General features: G+C 34.4%; 4 protein-coding genes across 6 annotated transcripts; 1 reads left to right on the plus strand and 3 right to left on the minus strand.

Moving 5' to 3' along the window:
- The first annotated feature begins 399 nt into the window (after window positions 1–399).
- On the plus strand, window positions 400–4374 carry LOC130992623 (protein ECERIFERUM 2-like). The gene is made up of 2 exons (XM_057917336.1): window positions 400–1008; window positions 3405–4374. The coding sequence occupies exons 1-2, from the start codon at window positions 571–573 to the stop codon at window positions 4233–4235; spliced, it is 1269 nt and encodes a 422-aa protein (XP_057773319.1). The 5' UTR covers window positions 400–570; the 3' UTR covers window positions 4236–4374.
- LOC130992617 (protein CLT2, chloroplastic-like) lies at window positions 4303–10646 on the minus strand. The gene is made up of 10 exons (XM_057917325.1): window positions 9833–10646; window positions 9347–9492; window positions 8987–9024; window positions 8231–8346; window positions 7373–7472; window positions 7259–7294; window positions 7099–7149; window positions 5808–5931; window positions 4880–5005; window positions 4303–4792 (listed from the first exon to the last, which is right to left on the minus strand). Exons 1-10 carry the CDS (start codon window positions 10222–10224, stop codon window positions 4629–4631), a joined length of 1293 nt encoding a protein of 430 aa, XP_057773308.1. The 5' UTR covers window positions 10225–10646; the 3' UTR covers window positions 4303–4628.
- A 268-nt stretch (window positions 10647–10914) lies between these two features.
- On the minus strand, window positions 10915–14292 carry LOC130992621 (protein CLT2, chloroplastic-like). Its single transcript, XM_057917334.1, has 10 exons — window positions 13693–14292; window positions 13077–13222; window positions 12943–12980; window positions 12525–12640; window positions 12244–12343; window positions 12136–12171; window positions 11883–11933; window positions 11625–11748; window positions 11381–11506; window positions 10915–11220 (listed from the first exon to the last, which is right to left on the minus strand). The coding sequence occupies exons 1-10, from the start codon at window positions 14097–14099 to the stop codon at window positions 11081–11083; spliced, it is 1284 nt and encodes a 427-aa protein (XP_057773317.1). The 5' UTR covers window positions 14100–14292; the 3' UTR covers window positions 10915–11080.
- Window positions 14293–15635: 1343 nt separating this feature from the next.
- Window positions 15636–20844, minus strand: LOC130992571 (probable rhamnogalacturonate lyase B). 3 transcript variants are annotated; one of them, XM_057917257.1, is made up of 15 exons: window positions 20746–20844; window positions 20483–20604; window positions 20361–20420; window positions 20139–20258; window positions 19946–20065; window positions 19739–19880; window positions 19501–19671; window positions 19252–19413; window positions 19008–19114; window positions 18396–18486; window positions 17413–17554; window positions 17182–17338; window positions 16954–17070; window positions 16092–16218; window positions 15636–15989 (listed from the first exon to the last, which is right to left on the minus strand). In XM_057917257.1, exons 1-15 carry the CDS (start codon window positions 20785–20787, stop codon window positions 15759–15761), a joined length of 1911 nt encoding a protein of 636 aa, XP_057773240.1. In that variant the 5' UTR covers window positions 20788–20844; the 3' UTR covers window positions 15636–15758. The 3 variants fall into 3 exon arrangements, with proteins under 3 accessions (XP_057773240.1, XP_057773242.1, XP_057773241.1); XM_057917259.1 differs by having other exon boundaries at window positions 19522–19671; window positions 20746–20836; XM_057917258.1 differs by having other exon boundaries at window positions 16092–16215; window positions 20746–20836.
- Window positions 20845–21223: the final 379 nt, after the last annotated feature.

The raw sequence follows: 21223 nt of genomic DNA on the forward strand, positions 1-21223 counted from the left end.
TCCAATTATTACTTTTATTTTCAGATATCAAGTTATTAATTATTATTAATAATCCTAAATTTTGTTATGTAAGTTTTTAGGACATATTTTGATTAATCTTAGTACCTCCAATTGAAAGAGATATTTTTGAGTCTACATCGAAAGAGATTTATTTTAAATATTACAATGAAGTTTTTATATAGATAATTTTAAAATACTAAATGTAAAAAAAATACTATATGTTATAATATAGCAATGCCTAGCTATTAATTTTAAACGATGCATTGTACATAAAATATATTGATAAAAAAATAATTTTATTTTTAATATATATATATATATATATATATATATATATTATTTTAAAATTATTATAAATTGGGCCCCCCTGAAACAAAATCCTCGCTACGTCACTGCTCACAAGTCTGAAGTCTCCATCTGTGCTATGCATTTTTTTTTGCCATTTCGGAACAATACATCACAAATAAAAGTATGCACATCCCATTAAGCCGTGTGAATCCGCAAATCACATATATAAATACGACTTATTATATAGCATCAAATTAAGTAGGGGATTGTTGAATATTTGCGATGGTGTGGGCGGAGTTAGATGACATAAAGCTGTCGACGGTGGTGCCGGCGAGCATCACCGGCGAGGACAAGAACCACCAGTTGAGCGATCTCGACTTGGCCTTCAAGTTACATTACATAACAAGCGTCCACTTCTTCGGCGCAGATGCGGCGGCGGAGCTCACCATCCACGACTTGAAGAAGCCTATGTTTCCCTGCCTGCAGCTCTACTACCCTATCTGCGGCCGACTTAGGCGCCACGACGCCCCCGCCCCCGCCCCCGCCCGCCCCTACGTTAAGTGCAACGACAGCGGCGTTCGGGTTGTGGAGGCCACCTGCGCCAAAACGGTGGCGGAGTGGCTCGCCGCTGTCCACGGCGGAGATCACCATCGCCTGCTGGTTTATGATCAGCCCATCCTCGCTCATGATTTCGGCTTTACGCCGCTTGTGTTTCTGCAGGTACTTACCAAATACAAATCATTGCAACTTTTCATTTTCAATCTGCTACCTTCTTCCTCATTCCATGTTTTTGCTCTATTTTCTATTCTTTCTTATACTTTGATTAGTATTCTAGCGGACCTGTCTTTATTTCGAAGGATTAGGTTTGATAGATTGAAACTTTTATTTTTATCATTTAAATTAGTGGATAAAATACTCAATTATGCAAAGTAAATGTCCCTAAATACAAAATTAAGATTTTTTTAATGGTGAAAATTTAGCATTATACGAAAAATAGTGGGATGTGTTTAGGATATGTCATCCAATTCCGATGGATTCATCATATATATATACAAAAATTAAGCATGAAAAGGAAGATTATTGATCGCATATTAATTCTTATTTATGTCGGCATGTGTTTTTATTTTTAGGCAATTATCATATATATAATTTAATAACATTCAGACAATGCAAATAATTTAAGTTGAACATTATAATACCCAAACATTTTTCTCTTTTTTATTTTGGTCCGTTTTCAAAACATCTTTTTAATTTATTTTTGAAAATAATTCCACTAACTGTTGAAAATAATACCTTACAATTTTTATTTTTTATGGGATTCATTCTTCACTCATTAAATACATAATTAATTTTTATTATAATTTGTGCCTACCTCCCTTAAGAAGATATTTGAGGGATGGATGAAGTATCTGATAATACATATATAAGAAATATCATAAATGTTGATTGTGTTTTGGGACCTTCTCCTTGAATTAATTGGATTTTAATACAAGGTTGATGCGGGAAACCTGTCATTATCCGCCAGCGAAACAAAATTAAAGTTCAACTTTTGTTGATACTCGATTTATTTCTCTAACTAAAGTTTCCATTATTGATTTAATTATCTCCCAGCAGTTTCTTGTTAAGCGATAAATGCGATTTTCTAATAAACGTATATAGATTTTTTTTTCTTTTTCTTTTTGAAAATGTAGATTTTCAAATTGAAGTATGTAGATTTGTACAAATATAGTTTCTTTCAGATATTAATTAACTACTAGAATAATAATTGCTATAAATTAAATTCATAATAAGAACGCTATTCAAATATTCTAGTAACTTTAGCAATATAAATTTATACAAAATAAATAAATTAAAGTTGATTTTTAGACCAAATTAACAATCTTTATACACTGCGTGATCAGATTCTTGAGAAAATATTTTTTGTCATTAAATTTTGATTGGACTGTTGTCCTGTGTCGCTCATCTTTTTCTTACATAAAAAGGAAAAGACATGAAATTTCAATGCCACATTTAAATTCACGTGGGCTCCTGTGAAATCGGACACTTTAATATTTTAAAGTGTCATTTATATGTTGAAGTAGTGTAATTGAAAAGTCGATTTCCCAATGAAACCGGTTTTAAAGGAGCTTTGTGATTTAAATTTAAATCTGATAACTATATTTGCATACCATATAGTGAAGCCAAAAAAAAAGTAGGATACTGTATTTTACCGAATCACAAAATCATTAAATAAGTGATACTTTTTGTGCATATTTTACCTTAACTTTCTTCCACACTATACTATACTAGTTGGGTGCATTTACATGTAAAAGGAGCTACTCTAATAAATGGTTTTGATAGCGTATAATTCACGTTTTTTAATTTATAGTCAACTTCTCCATTTTTGTATAATTTTTTAAAATGATTGGGAATTTCTCTAAATCACATACTCCATCCGTCTCAACTAACTTGATTAATATTAATTTTTAGGTCATTCCAACTAAATTGATCAATTTCCTTATATGAAATAAATATAAGCACATAAATATCTAATCATTTATTCACTTTATTATCAAACACACTTATAACACTAGTTTCTAAATCTCGTGTCGAAAAGAAATTTATCAATTTAGCTGGGACGGAGTAAGTACTATATAATAAGCGAGAAAATAAAGAATAGCAAACACTGCTGAATTAAATACACTATATGTTTGTTTTGAATTTTTACCTTTCAAAAAGTAGAATATATAAGTGTAGATAAAATAATAATTATGCATGTACAAACTTGGTATTGTAAATGTACATTTTAATTAAACATCTTTTTAGTACTAGTGTATAAGACTTTTGTCCAGTGTCGCTCATCTAATAGTTAAGATTTTTCGCATTTTTTTTTTCAAGTTTTAAAACAAGTTTTTAATGGCAAAAAGGATTTAAACGTATTTTTAACATTTAATGTTAAATATTAAAAATGCATACAGTTAAATAGAAAAATGTATATTCTTGAACTGATCTCTCCCTAGACCCTAAACCCTACTAATCAAAAGGTTAGTTGTGTGGTATATAACGAGAGAGGGAATTGAGTTATCGTGGATTGAGCATAATGAAGCTCTTGTACATGACATATCGAGTTTGTGCAGTTAACGAAGTTCCAATGTGGAGGACTGTGTGTGGGGTTAAGATGGGCTCACATTCTTGGAGATGCATTCTCAGCTTCAGAATTCCTCAACATGTGGGGGAAGTTTATGGCCAATGAGACCACGCCACGTCAGCTTCTCACAGCCCCCGCCAACCCCCCACACCCGAGCCCGCCCTCGTCTCTCTCGGCCGTGAAGCTACTGGACCCCATCGGAGACGATTGGTTAGCTCCCAACAGCTCCAAAATGCAGACTCACAGTTTCCACATCACACAGACACAGCTGAGCGACTTGCTGGCCAAGTATAAGGCGGAGCCCTTCCAAATCATCTCAGCCATTCTATGGAAATCCATGGCTAAAATAAGGGGGACTAATATCATAACCGTGTGTAGAAACACAAAAAATCATGATAAAAATGATCATGAGATGCCAAGCAACGCACGCCATTTGATTGGCGTGGTCGAAGCTGAAACAAGTAGCGTAATCGCAGAGGCTGATATACTCGAAATCTCTAAGCTGATTGCTGACAAGTTCTTCGATCAAACCGGCATGATCCAAAAACAAATGGAGGAGGGAAAGGGGCTTCTCGATTTTGTGGTGTATGGAGCAAATCTAACCTTCTTAGACTTGGAAGGAGTTGATCTGTATGGACTCCAGCTTAAGGGGAGACGGCCGCTTCTAGGCAGCATAAGCATCCGAGGGGTGGGAGACGAAGGGGCGGTGGTGGTGGCCGCGGATGCAAGTGGAGGTGGACGGCTTGTGAATGTGATTCTGCCGGAAGATCACATCCATCACTTGAAGAATGACCTGAGGCTGGATTGGGACATTGTCTAAAACTTTTACATAGAAAGGCATGTCTATTATATTGTGTGCGATTCCTCCATGTTTGTGTTAGTCTATGTTTGCAAAATAATGTTTTTCATCTTACAACTTTGAATACAAAGTTCTACAAATAATTTTCATAGTACAAGAAGCAGAGGGCTCGTTACTAAGTATCAAAACCTTTAACTATAACTTAGAAAGCAAAATCTTGCACAGATTATTATCAAGGCATCGGCCAGTACCTAAAGGAGTAAATGTGCAAAAAAAATCCCAGGTAAACGTGGCGACATATATGATGGAGTTTGATGAGTGCCAGTGATTTATGCACAGCCTTAAACAATAGATGATCACTTAGCCACCATCAACCTATACAAAGATCACAACACAATATGGAGACAACTACTGTCAATGTCGCGATGTGTCCGAGTTCTGCTTGAGAGGCCAGGAAAAGTTGTATAAGATGAGCCCCAACATAAGAACCACGCTGCCCAAGACGAAAAAGGGGCTCAAGTTTACACCTCCTGGGAGGTATGGTAGTGGAAGGGAAAGAATGTAGATTGAGATTGGCACTACAAAACCAAGTAGATGTGGTTAGCATAGCTCGATTTTCAAGCAGTCAAACTCATAGTAAGCTAACAGGTAAGTGATGAGGGTACCTGATGACATCACAGCAAGGGAGGATACAACAGCGGATGAATATTTCAAAAGATTGAGCACAGATATGTTGAAAGCAATATTGGTTATTATGTAGAGGAGAGGTAGTAGTGGGGCCCCATCACAATCTGACAAAATGAGAGGTTAAAAGACTACTTCATATAATGTTCTTATTGCTCCTAGATTATAAAATGACAATAATCTGATATGGAAGCATGTTTTAACTCATTGAACCTACTAAATAAAAATATCCATTCACCCAGTTCCACTTATAAATGAGGTACTTAACGGGGACACTAAAAACACCTCCCTATCCAAGGCGTCTTCAAAATAATTTGCACCCACCACTAGATGAACCTTAAAAATATTAAACAAATAAATTAAATTACGGCCTGTACTCGGGGAACACACTAATGAACATGGATGAGGGTCCAGCATCATGGAGTCCTTGAATTCCCATGGTAAAAAAGAATATAAATACTCAAGCACAGAGCTTCATTAGGCCGCAGCTGAAGTTGCAGGTCACTACTGGGTTTCTTCAGACAAAACTTCTCCTTTTTCCTTACTGCTGAACAAGATTAATTCCTCTGGACTTTACTAGAAACGGAGTTCAAACTCTTATCATGCCTAGTTTGTATTTGATGAATATCATTACTTGTAAGCTAGCTAACATGGCTGCTCTTTTAACTTTATATGATCATCTAGATATTACTTGCATTAATTGGAAACTATTAGGGTGAAGACTTACTTAACTACACCAGACAAAATATGATGTTCCTCCATGAGAGGACCATCTCTTAATCTATAAGTAACTAAAAATGAACTTGCACCATGGTTTTGCACTTGGGGGTGAAGTGGTAACCCAAGAACTACTCTTTGAACTTTTCTTCAATGAAATGGCTAAAACTGAGATCAAAGGCAAGTGAATACCTGTTGTATTGGCTCCAATATTAAGGAAGCAAGCAGCACCACTTCTCAAGTATGAAGGCAGTTCAGGTAATGGTATGCCCTTCAAATTTGATAAAACTGGCAGAAAGAGGAGTACAAAAAGCGCCTACAAGTGAAAAGAAAGAATGAGATAGAAAAAATAACAGGTTCAATTCAAATTAGCTAAAGTTAATGACTCGATGAGTTTCATTCATGTGAGTAGAGGGTAAACCCAATACAGTTCTCATAATAAGGGAGTCCAAGGAGGTTTAGTGGTCTGCAGGGCCGCACTCTTAATAGCCTTCCCATCAGCCATGGGCATGGCTCTCATACTATTTCCTTACCTTTTCTTACTCACGTCGCTTCATGAACCATTCAAAGTGGGAAAAACAAAATAAAGATCATTAAAGCCCACTACTACTACTGATGAGGCTGCATTTGTGACTTCCTAAGACAGTCATACTTTCTATATTTGTACCCTTGTCAATTTGATAATTATATCACTTGGAGGCATATTGACATCCAGATAAAGCTAAAATATCTCTACCAATAAAATGGTCTTTATTGTTTAATTCCTTGTGGAATAAATGGTCGCCAGACAGTCAAAACTGATCACTGGGAACGAAAAGCCCAAGAGACATCCTTTGTGTGGATTAGAACACATTGCGCAGATTGCAATTCCCTGGAATGGTTATAGAATGAAGACAGGTCCAAAATCCATGACAATTCAAGATTCAAAACAAATGATTCAAGAACAGAAAATAAAACTAATAGAAAGATGCACAAAAGGTTAGAAGAAAAAATAACAATACATAGAAATTTTATTAACACTCAGGACAAATCCGCATGGTAAAGTTGTTGGGAGGTTCATTACTTTTTACTAGTCCACATGTTCCTTGAACCGAGCCCTAGTTTAGTTCTTGAGAAACTTGCACAAGAGCAGTATCTCAGCATCCTGGCTATCCAGGGGACTATTCCATATAGTTGACAGGAGGGTGCAGAAACCTTGATATTAAAAAACATACATGGATCGATACCTGCTTACTGCTTGGAGAAAGTAGAAATGGAAGACTATAAAAATCACAATGACACAACGCGTCATAAGCAAAAAATTCCAATGGTAATTTATGTTTGACCCAATTTTACAGCTTCAGCTTGAAGCAATCTCTGAAACAAGTTCCATCATAATAGACACATATAAACACAATGTATAATTTATGTCAAATATACCCAAAAATGCAAATGTACAAAGACTTAAATTTAATAGTCAATGATATCCTTTTGAGATATTCACCTGAAATCCAGATCCATAGGAATTGACCACAAATATGTCTAGTAGCTTTCCCTGTATCAAGTAGCCAACAAGTAGAGTTTTATATTTTATACACTCTAAATATGAAGTAGAGCGTAGTAAAACCTCAACAGCAATACTTGAGGGAATTCATTTTTGGCACCTTGAGACGGGTCGCAGCATCAATGAAAACAGATTCCTGTATACATCCAAGAATTTGAGAAAATAAAATTGCATTTCAGGTGGTATTTTAGCTACTAGATGGTTTAGGCATTACCTTGAGAATGGAAGCAACTGCTTGAAATGCAGTTGAAGTTATCATCATTGCTGGCCATATCATTCCAACTCCAGAGAGCATTTGATCTTGTTCTGATCCGCTGCAATCCAGAAACAAAACTATTACCAGAAAATCAGATGTCTACAAAAATCCACGTGACTATCATTCTTGACTTGTTCTTTCTAGTGCATTCTCTTAATGCCAGACCTTTATCTAGTCACCCAAGGACCAACAACCCACTCTTGCAGATGAAAGAGGACCAATTATAATACAATGACTTTACATGGACAGTGGTGTATTCACAGACTTTCTGAGATTATACAGATTAGTTTTGTAGATCAAACACATAGGCATCAGCGACAGAGCAACACTGAACAAGGAGAAAAAAATTAGCTCGATTCCTTGCGCATCATAGTTCTCTGTTTTGATAAGACTGGAAACTGTTCTGAAATTTACTAGCTGAACTAAAGTGAGATTTTCTTAAGAGTGCCAATTCAGTCATGCTCGAGTCATTCAACAAGCAGTAGACCTGTCTCAGACATGATTCTAAAACGCACACCATAGTAAAAAAAATACAATGATTCACTTGACTCAACTTGACATCTTTATAATTGTAATAAAAAAGAAAGTACACCCTTTTCTTCCACATTTTGACCAATTCAAGGTGAAAAATGGGGTTATACACACTTGGATAAAGTTAAGACAAAAAATTGTGTTTCAAGATTTCAAAAGAGGAAAAATAAATCACTAATGGAAGGAACAGAAGTTCCCAGAAGAGATATCCCACAACGCAGTATGGATATTACCACATTCATTTTGATATTTACATAGCAATGACTCATTCGAAGAGGAGTAAACCTCGTAACTGACAGCACAACACCAGCAGCAACAAGAAAGCATCCAGCGAGTCGGTTCCAAGAGTATCTCCTCCCCAAGATGAGCACAGAGAAGGCTAGTTGCCATACCAAAAATGCCTGAAATAGTAGGTCCCCCGAAAAAATGAACCTTGAGAACAAAATGAATCTTAGCCTTTGGTCAGTTGTACTGGATATAACTAGGTTAATATAGCTTTCTCTCTCAATAAAAACAAATTAAAAATAAAAAGTAAAAGTTCCCTAGGTTAGTCCATCTAACACATGAAAGATGAATCAAGATGCTCCAAGCCAAAATAACTAGGGAATGTACGAACAAATGGACTGCTCAGTCTGATGATTCGCCTTCTAAAATTCAACAAAAGATGTGTCCCCATCAGGTAATACAATCCAAACAAAGTGAATAGCCACTTAAGCTTAGAGTTGGATGAAAAGATATGTTATCAAAATTCCAGTGAATATTCCAAGCAAACTTACCATGCAAAACTGCATGCATAAATTTTGGGGACGAGACCAACTCAGAGACTTATGCTCAATTTTAAAATTAGTTATAGTGAATATTCAGAACTTGACATTTCAAAAATAAAAAAATATATATATTCAGAACTTGAATCTCAAAGAAAATAGAAATGGATAAAGGAAAGCTGCGAATGAATTAATAGTCCATCTGTTCCAATTCTTGTGCCTTATCCATAATGGGAAATAACCACTTCAATCCAAATAGAAGTGACATAAACATTACCTGATTTAATATAGGTATGGCTGGTCCAGGAAGCTGGGCTGTAAAAGATACTCACCGCTCAATTAAAATGCCTCTAAAAGAATAAAAATAATCAATTTGACTGTGCATTCACAAGTTGGAATTCTTTCTGTTCTTCGTTTCACTCAGCAGCATGCCCTTACTCGCAAGTCGCAACAATTGTGAATTAAGAAGTAACTCACATGTTTACCACAAAGCCAAGAAAATATCAAACAATGGCAGAACACATACATGTAATATGGTTGTTGGGAATTATTGAAAAGGTAAGTTTTTCCTGAGACATCTATCAGTCATGATAGATTATGATTCAGTCATGAGAGCCAAAAACAAAGTTGCTTGTACCTCCAGAATACATTCCAGCAACAACTCCAAGAGCTTCCAGAAAACCAATTATTATAAAAGGTGTTTTTGGAAATGCTAACATCTCATCCGTTACAGTTCCAGCTATGTATCTCGTGAAAAGTATAGAGAAATATATAGCCACATACCTGGCCATCAAAAACAACCATCAAGCTTAAGTTACCCTGAAAAGACATCATAATCCCAATATTTAAGAGAAATTAAGCTACATTATCATGTTGTGCATTTTATATATAACATAGCAGTTATCCCCCATGATACTCTTTCGCTTTAACTGATTAGCACATCAATGAAATTTAGGAGCTCTAGAAACTACACTTTCTTCAATAATATCACCATTAGTTTTCCGGTAAGAGTCATGAACCCTACAATTTTAACAATCTCAGCAGCTATAAGGACAATCCAATTAATTATGATATTCAATAATAAATGGATAAACTTGATACTCAAAGCATAAAAAAACCATACCCAAAAGTAGTGAGCTGAGCCAAAAAGAAGGGGAACTCCTTCATGGGGACAAGGGCGAGCTTGTATAGCACACGATTGGCAATGGCCAGTGCTACAGTAACGGCGGAGCACGCCACCACCAAAAGCTTCCGATTCTTCGTATCGGAATTCGGCGGCGGCGGAGGAGGAGGAGGCGTCGCATTGGCGGAGACCAGAGGCAAACGCCGCCTCAAAATGGTGTCGTTGTAGTTAATCTTCAAGTGGTGAGCAGAGGAAGGGTGGGAGAAAACGGAGAGTCGTCGGGGAGAGGCATTGCGGTTGAAGGCGGATTGAAGATGGAAGGAGAGAGTGGGGGTGGATCGGAGGGGTACGCAGTGAGCTGAAGGAGCAGATGCTGGTCGGAGAAGCTCCATTCGCGAAGAAGAAATACGAAAATGGCGGCATTAACAGCCACGTGCAACTACTTTTATTGTTGGGACTTTAGATTTATTTTGACTTCTTATTTCTCACGTCCTCTTATATACAACAAGGCGTGTAATAGTATCAGCACGTGTTTTGCAACCACTGTTTTTCTTTAATTCTTTACTTTCTTCATTATGTCATTATTTATTAAAAAATTCTCAGGTATATGGAGTTTTTTGTTGACGAAAATTGGTATTCAATATTTTTATTACAATTTTAATAGTTCGAACATTCGATTGATGTTATCGGTATTTCTGGATAGTTTCAGAACGAAAAGTATAATTTATGATTTAAATTACTTCCTCCGTCCCGGCTATATTGAGACTTTTTTGCACGAATTATGTGTATGTAAAAAAATAAAAATGTAAATAAAGGATAAATTTTTTGCCAAATAAAGAATTGTCTCAAGATAGGTGAGACATAAAAAAAAGTCTCAAAATAGGTTGAAAAGAATAAATAATATTTATTTTAGAATAACCAGCCGTGTAAATATTATAAAATATATACAAATTTATTAATTATTATTTCTCAAATAAAAGGATGGTTTTTATTTGATATTTTCTTATATGTACACACATGTACTACTGATAAAAGTATTATTTTTATAATTGGAGATTGGACCTTACATCTAATTAGACGAATGAAGAAGAAATTGATTACATCTAATGAACTTGAGTCCATAAGATGAATCAAAAATAAATTTAGTCCTTAACATGAGAGTAAACATTATTGTTACAAAATACAAAGTTAGTGTTTAAATGAGATTAATTAAGCTATGAGAGTTCGTGCATTTTGCACGTGAAAGTATCAAAACTCCCGCTTGGTGAAATTGTAGATGATGAGTCCCACTACAAGAATGGCGGAGCCCACGTGGAAAAATGGGCTTAAACTTACACCTTTTGGAAGGTAAGGCAATGGCTGAGAAAGAATATAGATTGCAAATGGCACTACAAAAATTCATTGTTAAAAACTCTCGTCAATTTACTTGATAATTACTCCCTTCGCCACATTTCAAATGTCTCAAAACTATAAAATTGTCATATAATTTTGAGACATTTGAAATGAAACAGAGGGAATATGTATATATTTGAGAGAGAGAGAGAGAACCTGCTGCTCTTCCTGCCAAAGAAGTCACGATTGCATTGGAAACTTTGAGAAGATTGAGAATGGATATATTGAAGAAGATGTTGGAAGCTATGTAGAGCAATGGTAACAAAGGCGCTCCTTCACATCCTGAGGAAAAAAACATCAATGTTATGTTTGTCTAATTGATTAAAAATGAAAGTATCTTACTTTACCAAACAAAAGACATGATCAAAGAGAGTCCTAAATGAAATGATGAAAATTATACCTGTTGTGTTTGTTCCAATGTTGAAGAAGCAAGCAGCACCACTTGTGAAGTATGAAGGCAGTTGAGATAAAGGAATGCCCTTCATGTTCGACAGAATTGGCAAGAACCCAATTGAAAACAGGGCCTACCATAACAACTCATCTAATTAATTTTTTAGAAATCATTATCACTAAACCAGTTTTTTTTTTCCTGCTAACTTCTTCTCGAAAAAAGACAAAAAGAAAGAAAAAAGAAACGAGTAGGACATCATGTCGTTACCTGAAATCCAGAAGCAAATGAATTGAGAACAAAAATGTCCAATGATTTTCCCTGCATGCATGATGTGAAAAATGATCAACAAAAACCTCAAATAATTAAATTATATGCTTCAAAACTTTTTCTTTTGCACCAAAAAAAGATAGTAGAAAGAAACTTAAGCCGACTGTTTTTGCATTTCAAAGCTTGGACGAGGAGAGTGAGAAAGCAATATATATTTGGTAGAAATAGAAATGCAAAAATTAATGTTATTTACCTTGAGATGTTTTGCAGCATCAATGAAGACTGATTCCTGTACATGTGCAACACCTTGAGTTATTATAATTTTGCTAATTTGGAGCAGCAGAAAATAATGGGACAGTACCTTAAAAATAGATGCACCTGCTTGAAAAAAACTTGAGGCGATCATCAGCCCCGGCCATATAGGGTTGATTCCAGACAGCATTCCGCTATCTGTTCCACCACTGCATGCAACCAAGACTAGTAGCTATATATAATTGTGCAATTATATTTTTTCATCACAATATCTAATTATTTATATATCTTCCTAATGAAGAAACAAGAAACTGGTACTTCAAACAAATAGTAGTTGATGCAGTGTGCAAATTGTGTTAGAATAGAGTAAGACTTGAACAAGAGCAATACCTTGAAACCGCGACTACGACACCAGCTGCCACAAGAAAGCATCCCATAATTTGGTTCAAATAGTATCTTTTACCCAACAGGAGGCTGGAAAAGACCAGTTGCCAAACCAAGAATGTCTTGCACACACAAATCACTTATGGCTATAAGTATTTAATTTCAGAATAAACAAGTTAGTACAGTCAACAACACTTTTAATTTGCTAGATTGGATAGTTTGTAAGAGAACAATCTCATCAAATTGTATGAATTAATCATTCCTTGTAAATGTAGATCAAAGTTGTTGCCACGTATATACATCATTCAATTTTGTATTGGAACGAAATAAATACAACTTGTCGAATTGCATATCAAATCTGCAGATAATTACATTGCTAAAATCTAAAAATCGACAATATTTCAGATAAAGAGTAGTTGATTACTTGATATAACAAGGGTATGGCTGGTCCCGGAAGCATGGCTGCAAGAGATGGTGTTGAATAAAAAATGAGTAAATTAATCTTATATGATCTCATGTGTTGCCAATTAAATTATACACAAAAATTGAGTATTGTACCTCCGGCATACATCCCGCATATAGAAGAAAGGAATTCAAGAAAGCCAATCGCAACAAAGGGCGACTTGGGAACAGCCAGCATCTCATTGGTCGTTACGCCAACATGATATCTCACATACAGCACCCAGAAGAAAACTACCACCAACCTGCATCAATTATTAATTCTATATATATATCACAAATTAATCTAATGTTTGTTTATCAGCTACTACACAACCATCATGCTCACATATACCTTACAACTACTCAATAAATTAACATATGACTCAACACAATACTAATATAGGAGTAATATTTTTGAACAATAATATTAATTTGTAAGTGGTTACTTCTACAAAGTTTAAACAACATAAATGTATATGCATGTATATGTCATTGTAATTAGTTGAAGTGACATAGATTACATCGTTTAGTACGTTGGTCGTGTAAGCTATATACATATAGAAATTTCAGACGGTCACCTCAAAATTAATTTGGAGCCATTGATAACAATGTGAAAAATCGGAACAACTTAAAGTTGATGTATTTGGAGACATATATATATAACTTTTAATTCATATGTATGCAAAATAAGATTTTTGTGAAAGTAGGTGCTAAAATCATGAAAAATACTAACGCGAAGCTGTTGAGCTGAGCCAGAAAGAAGGGGTAGTCTTTCATGGGGACAAGAGCAAGTTTCTGAAGCACCCGATTCGCAACCGCCATCAGCAGAGTCACCACGGACCACGCCACAACCGCAAACTTTCTCTCACTGCTCGAACTCGAACTCGAACTCGACCCGTCGCGCCAAGGAACTTTCAAGATAGCTGATGGAGGAACTATGGCCTTTCTCTCGTACAAAGTGTATGATCTGCTACGAAACATGGAAAACTGGAGTTTATGGATTGATGGTTTTGATGGATGAAGTGGCAAATGGAGACGAGAAGACGGAGTCGGAGAAACGCCGCTGTTGCTGCCACCGCTGCTGCTGCTGGAAACTAGGCAGCGGGAGGGGGATTTGGCGCCGGCCATGAACGGTTTCATGGGAAGAATGCGTGCTTACGAATTTCGGCTCATGAAATTAAAATTCGACCATCAAAATCTATTTTACTACTATTTGTGGTGAAGAAGTCGTGGAAAGCGTTGCGAGACATGTCAAAGTCATACTTCAAGTAAATAATAGAGTTGTCCAAACAAGCACGTAGACATTGATTGAATCGTGAAACACGGTTAAGTTGGTAATTTGGTATGATTTTATTTTTTTTTAATAAGTTTGAACTCGAGCTAGTCATTTAGAAAAGTTGTATGTATGAGCTTATCTAGCTCTAAAAAAAAAGAGGTAAATATTGAGGTAGATAATGCAATGTTAGATTATTAAAGTTACATTCAAATTATTCAATCCATGTTAACATTATTATTTTTTGTTTTATATATTTATATGAATACATGAGGTATATAAATAAATGTACAGAACTGAAAATAGATCATCTTAATCCGAAGAAATGGGGTTTGGTGAAGAGTAAGTGATCCATTTAGATTTTTGGTTGGGGCGTCCGATGATGATCCGATTAATAATATATGTTCTTCGTCCATTAATAAAACATGTTTTTTAGGAAAATATGTTTAAATAAAAGCTACGCCACAAGAAACAGCGGTGTGCCGGCATTTGCGCAGTCGGTTTGGTGAGATTGAGAGCAAGCTGCACGCTGCTTTACTGCAGTTTGACATCTCCCATAATGATTAAGAAAGTAGTAATTATTAACAATACTGGGATGTCCATTTCAATATTGATAGTGTGGGATGTCCATATCATATACACCAGAACTAGAGTTTAATGTTAATAAAATTAATAACCTCTATAACATATTTCTTTATTTTTTTTATTTTTATTGAACAGTAACATATTTATTTTTAATAATAATAAACTCATGATATTCCGTGTGGTTTGATGATAGGATATGTGAGAATTAATAGAATTGAAAAGTGATTAAATAATTTTAGAATAATAAATAATTATTCGATTGTATAATTAGAGCGTGAATTGAATTATTTATCACAGACTCAATTATGAAAATTAAATATTTAATTAAATTATATAAATCAAACGCCTACATGTTATATGATGAATATCTCTTTTTCTTTTTCTTTTTCTTTTTCTTTTTGAGAATATATGTTGAAAATCTCTAACTGCATAAAATGGGAAAGAAGACCCCGAGTAAATTTTCAATTTCGGCATGACTTTTCTAATATTTCTTTTACTTAATTTATACCAAATTCGATTTTCTCAACTTTTTCAAATGATTGAAAAATGACGCGTCACACTTAGGGATGAATATAAGAATTTAATTAGGACCGGGCGAGATTTCATCGAATGATTTTAATAAATTTTTAGTAAAGAAAACAGACCTGGCGCCGCCGAGATTTCATCAATATATATATATATATATATATATATATATATATATAGGTAATAAAAAAAATTGACCAGGCGACCGCCGAGGCTGCCCGGCCTCTAGATCCGTCTCTGGTCACACTTGCTTCCTGAACTACTAAATCCCAATGAATCACTCAAACACGCAAAAATCTTAATCCTATTTTACAATAAATAAAAGTTGCGATTTTACATTATTTTAATAAAGTCTGATAAATCCTTTTGAAAATTCCAAATTAACAAGACCACAGAGTAATAAAATCTTAATCCTATTAGGGAGCTTCGAGGCGTATGTAATCATACATGATTCCCTGGAATGGAGAAGTAGCATTTGCTTGAGTCAAATAAATAGTGTTAATCCCTTTAATAAATAAAGCTGATGGCATTTCCACATTAAACAGCCAATAAAGACCATGGATTCCATGTCTCGCAATTGCGTTGTCTTTTCCTATTAATCCACTCGTAAACAATGCTGGATTTTGGTCAGGATTATTTGTTCGTACCTTAAGAAATTAATTACATTTAGACAAACAAAAAGAACTAATTAATTAAATCAATGTAGCAATAAAAAAGAAACTTATTTTTTCATCTAATTAAAATCGTACCTGTAATTCAGCTTGAGCTGCAGATGCAATCGCCAATCTCAAATAGTATTTTCCATTTGGTTCGACTGCCTCGAGTTTGAACTTGATTTGCCATGTTGTTGCTTTATATGAATTGGCGTTTTTTCTTCTAAATTTCGAATGAAAAAAAAAAGTAATTTAATGAGTAAAGCATTTTATTTTTTGTAGTCTTTACACTAGGGCCTTTTTCATTTATTGAGACTTCATTATTTTTTTTGAGGAATATTGAGACTTCATTAGTATTATTTAGTAAGTTCAATATTATTTCAGGAAGTTCAAGCATAAAATGATACTATCTCCGTCACACCAAAGGTGACATGTATTCTATTTTGAGTTGTTCAATTATAAATATCGGTTCCATAAATGACAAAGATTAACCATTTAAAAACTGTGGATCCTACCACATTTAACCAATTTATATTTTCTCCTTAATTAAGTTTATGGAACAGAGAAAGACGAGATATCCATGACGTGTACGTGTTGGATTTACGTTCCTAAAAGTTTTGGATCCCTCATAGTGCGTTAGATGAAGTACGTAATTCATTCAAGATTAGCGGGAAGGTAATTAAAGTGCATATATATGCTAGCCCCTACCTTTTTTTCATTCTTCTACTTTGGGAGTTTGCATATATATACAATTATCCCGTACCTTTAATTAATTAACCATTTTTGCAACTAATTATAATATAAAACAACATGTTTTAACTTGGTGACTTAAATGAATCTTAGATCTTGTTGTTTAGAGATAGAAGTTCACACCGATCGAATGTCTAATTACGGAATATTTATAAAAAAATTAAGAAACATTAATATTATTCATATGCGTGTATGCATGTGTTTGTACCTGGGAACGTGGGCAAAGAACCAATCAGTTGTGTAATTGCTCTGCCCAACTGTATAGACTAAATCGCGATCGGGATATGATTCCCCATATCTCTCCCATAATCCATATTGCCTGAACCTACATAATTAATCCAAATTTAATACTATATAGTTACAACTACTAGTCAATCGTCAAAATGATCGATACTAATTAAGGAAAAGGCAAAAAATAAAATAAAAAGTTAGGTACCTGTCGGGATGATTAATATAAAGTTTATTAATGTATTTGGGGTTAGGATCTGGAACGTAAAACTGTTGAGCAGTACGATCAGGAATGCCTATTTCCCACAGGGTTGGTCCATCTCGAGCTGGCTCGTACACTAACTTCCCCATATCAATCTTGCATCCTGCAAGATATTATTAATTAATTATTCTCACACCTAACAAATTTCACTTTCTTTATTTTAATTTAATTATAGACCTGGGGTTATGTTAAGGTTCTGATCATGCTTGAAACCTCCAATGAATCCTGGCATCCATGCATACAGATTGTACTCTCCAATTCGGATGTTGTTGATGCTAAAATCACCTTCTTCATCCGCTCTACTCCAAAACTGATAACCCTGCAAATTAATACCAAAATTTTAAGTTAAATATTAATTTTGATAGTCCACCGTCTTGCCGTCTCTAAATAATTTTTATTTACTTGTGTAATTTATTTATATATATATATATATATAACTACTAAATAAAATAAGAACGGATAATCATTTTTAGCCCTTTAATCATTAAAATCTACAATGAATGCATCATCTTACTCGGTGAATACACCACCTGAGTTCGAATCCTTTTTTAGCTCTTTAATCATTAAGAATGCATCATTTTACTCGATGAATACAACACTTGAGTTCGAATCTTGAAAGGAGCGAAATGTTTATTTTTTTTCGAGTGCAGTAAATTTAACAGTGGATGCGTTAATTTTTACAACATATGCTGTAATTCTAATGATTTTCAGGTTCTTAAGAAAATTGTAGTTCTTACTAAAACCTTAAACCACAATATCTTATATATATATATATATATATATATATATATAATTAACTAGTCTTACAAATTTAATTTACATTAATTCACACAAAACTCCTTAGTCGTGAATTAACATTATTTTGCCTATAATTCACAATCATTAAATTCCTTAGTCGAGAATTGACCATATTTTAATTTGCCTACAAAATCACGAAGCTTTAGTGTTGTGAATTAAAGGATAAAAGGACAAAATAGATATTTTGATATATTAACTCAAATTTTTAAATTTAATTTCTTTGTGTTAACTTATTATATATGAGCGCTCATAAATATGTTCAATATATTGATTAGATTTAAATATGGTAACTTAATTAATAATGAGATCAGTTAATGATAGTAAACTATGAGCAGTCTAGAATAATGAATCAACAATCGCACCTTGCCTTCTGTTTGCCATGACCCTACTTCTCCTGGTGGAGCCAACCCAATGTAAGCACCATTTCCCACCACATCATCATCACTCACATACCTATATTTCAAAATATCGAAATTTCACAAAACAATGGGAACCTTAGACTTTCACGCAAATGTTTAACTAATTTGATTATGAAATCTTCTCACAATTTCATCAAAAATCATCCTCGTGTGAGAATTACAAAGTAAGCTAATTTAATTGTTCTAGACTACTAGGAAACCCCCTCAAATGTAGCTGAACTGAATAGTCAATCTTTCTATCAATTAGTGCTTCTTTATATTGTTCTAGTTTGTAATTTACAATTATATGAGATAGTGTATTATAGTATGTCACAACTTAACATACATATTTGTATAATTTAATTTTCTATCCTATTGTTAGTAAAAAAAATCGTCAATTCTGATGAGAGTGCTCGGTTAACCTTCGCTCAAAAAGTAGAGTAATATGGGCAATGGAAATTAATATTTAATAGAAACAATGTTGTATTATAGTATTATATGTTGATGAGAAATTCAAATGATCTTGCATAATGTATAGAAGTATAGTCAATTGGGTAATTAACTTATGCAATATACCTGTCTTTAATTAGTAATGTGCCGGTGACGTTACCCCTTTGAGCTGATTTTGGGAAGTCCTCCGATGCTGGAAAATTGTAAGGCCAACTCTCAATTTGCTCCAATGCCTGTTCCATTTCCACTATATATATCAATCAAATTATTATATACTTAATTTCAACTAATTAACTCGTGTATTTTTAGCAAATCTTAGAAAATTATAATCAATCATATCAGAATAAGTAATTTTATTTCTAATTAAGACCTGTTGTTTGGCATCTTCCCAAAGCGAAAGGGGGTCTTGTTGAGGTTGTGAATTGGTAGAATTGAGATAAATGAAAACTGGACCAAAAACTTTGTTCCATGCCTCTCCTTCTCCAAATTTGAGCACTAAATCCTCACCCCCATAGTGTGCACTAACAAACATCTGATCAACATATACTAATTAATCACGTAGATTTGAATATTACAATATATAGTAGTTTTAAATCGAGTGTTGTATATATATACGCACAGCAAGAGTGGTGGGACCGACATGAGAGGTGAGGTCTTGCTTGGTAGAGCCTCCTGTTCTGAATTCATTGCTAGCCATTATCTGCCAGAAACCCACACCTCCATCCATGCTTATCCATCCATGCACCTTCACTTCTTCGTTCTCACCCGAGTACGAGTACTTGTCGTCCACCTACAATTCACAATTCTAATTAACCACCCCTACCTCTTCGTACCTAATTTAGTTAAATAACTATTACCTCTCCCTTGAACTGAGGGTCGATGGGGTCCACAAGTAGTACAGCTTCAGGATAGTCCAAGGCTTGTCCTCTCCCCGGTAGCCTGTCATCTGGCAACGGCATGTATCTTCGCCTGTTGTCTGCCATCGCCATATATCTAAACCTGTTCATATCCATTTACCTAAATTTAATATATTACTTCACATAATTATTTACAAAAATCTTAACTTGTTTTTCTTCAGTTTGAACGCGATTCTTGTTTCGTCCAGGTTGAATCCAGGCCACCCTTCCAACCGTTCGTATATTGCATACGAATAGAACCCTGACGAATCGCGAAGCAGTATGAACCTACAATTAAATTATTACATAATTAATTTCTAATACTATATCAGTATATATATAGTGAATTTAAAGTACGTACCTTTTGTCTATGTTTAATGGAGCAAGCTTTCCCTGGAGGGATGTATCCCATTTTCTTGAGAATGATAACTCTATTTGCTCCTCTGTTTCCACCACAACTTCAAAATTTGTTGCAGCAATTCTGTAAATATATATATATATATATATACGATTATATGAATATTTCTACAAAATTTATTGTAGAAATTAAATCCAAACACATGCATGCATCCAAATGGAGTACCTATCATATGTCCCTGTAGTTCCACTACTTCCTGCTTCACTCCAAACCAAGTCCCAGTACCTGCATTCATATTCTCAGATATTTATTATCCCTGAAAATATTGATTTTCTGCAGATTATTACCCTCTGTTAGATTCATCGTTGGCTGTTTCCAGCAGATTGTCCATGTGATTGTATTTTATTGCAGTTACAATGCCATCTGGTTTTGATAATGTGACTCTAACGATGGCATTTTCCATCACCACCTGCATTCAAATATCAAACATTATTATGTATAGTCTATGAATTCAAATATCCATTACATTGAACCAAATATGACATGATCATTTTCCAATTCAAAAAAATAAAATATACATAACATGATTTTGTATGCGTGTTTGTCTTACATAGCGTTCTCGAATGTGCAACCGTAGTTTTGTAGTTGACATATTGTTTTATCCTTCTTATATATTCTCTGCAGACAAATGAAATATTGTGAGTTATTTAATACTAGTCTGCTTGCAATCAACTTATATACTCGCAAATGTTAAATTTAGGCCGAATTTTAAGCTAAAGTTAAGCAAAATGTCAATATTTTTGCTTTTTTAGTAAGTCTCTTTTAATTTGAATACTAAACGTGTATCTCTGCTTTAAGTTTTTAGAAGGTTTAGTATCAAGTTACTTGTTACATATCTAGATCTTGAACTTTACTCTTGGAAGGGAGAAATAGGTGTCAAAGAAGTAACGAGGGGTGAGGGATTATGGGTGCGCAAGCAATGACTATTGTTGGACATTACTTGAACTACAAAGTAAGAAACCAAATCTTTATTATGATGTACTCGTAACTAGGACACATATATACATATGGATCGAGTTAAATAAAAA

This window comes from Salvia miltiorrhiza, chromosome 7, assembly GCF_028751815.1.
Source record: "Salvia miltiorrhiza cultivar Shanhuang (shh) chromosome 7, IMPLAD_Smil_shh, whole genome shotgun sequence".
Classification (NCBI taxonomy): domain Eukaryota; kingdom Viridiplantae; phylum Streptophyta; class Magnoliopsida; order Lamiales; family Lamiaceae; genus Salvia; species Salvia miltiorrhiza.

Excerpts from the sequence above, each read along its gene's own strand:
- LOC130992623 (XM_057917336.1), top strand. The coding sequence starts at position 571 with ATGGTGTGGGCGGAGTTAGATGACATAAAGCTGTCGACGGTGGTGCCG. Across the intron at positions 1,009-3,404 it reads CGCCGCTTGTGTTTCTGCAG|TTAACGAAGTTCCAATGTGG; the intron begins GTACTTACCAAA and ends GAGTTTGTGCAG.
- LOC130992617 (XM_057917325.1), bottom strand. The coding sequence starts at position 10,224 with ATGGAGCTTCTCCGACCAGCATCTGCTCCTTCAGCTCACTGCGTACCC. Across the intron at positions 8,347-8,986 it reads CCATACCTATATTAAATCAG|GCATTTTTGGTATGGCAACT; the intron begins GTAATGTTTATG and ends CTACTATTTCAG. Across the intron at positions 7,473-8,230 it reads GTTGTGCTGTCAGTTACGAG|CGGATCAGAACAAGATCAAA; the intron begins GTTTACTCCTCT and ends TCTGGATTGCAG.
- LOC130992571 (XM_057917257.1), bottom strand. The coding sequence starts at position 20,787 with ATGTCAACTACAAAACTACGGTTGCACATTCGAGAACGCTAT. Across the intron at positions 20,605-20,745 it reads TGCACATTCGAGAACGCTAT|GTGGTGATGGAAAATGCCAT; the intron begins GTAAGACAAACA and ends ATTTGAATGCAG. Across the intron at positions 17,071-17,181 it reads TATATTAATCATCCCGACAG|GTTCAGGCAATATGGATTAT; the intron begins GTACCTAACTTT and ends TTAATTATGTAG.
- LOC130992621 (XM_057917334.1), bottom strand. The coding sequence starts at position 14,099 with ATGAAACCGTTCATGGCCGGCGCCAAATCCCCCTCCCGCTGCCTAGTT. Across the intron at positions 13,223-13,692 it reads GCTCAGCTCAACAGCTTCGC|GTTGGTGGTAGTTTTCTTCT; the intron begins GTTAGTATTTTT and ends TAATTGATGCAG. Across the intron at positions 12,641-12,942 it reads CCATACCCTTGTTATATCAA|ACATTCTTGGTTTGGCAACT; the intron begins GTAATCAACTAC and ends TGTGTGTGCAAG.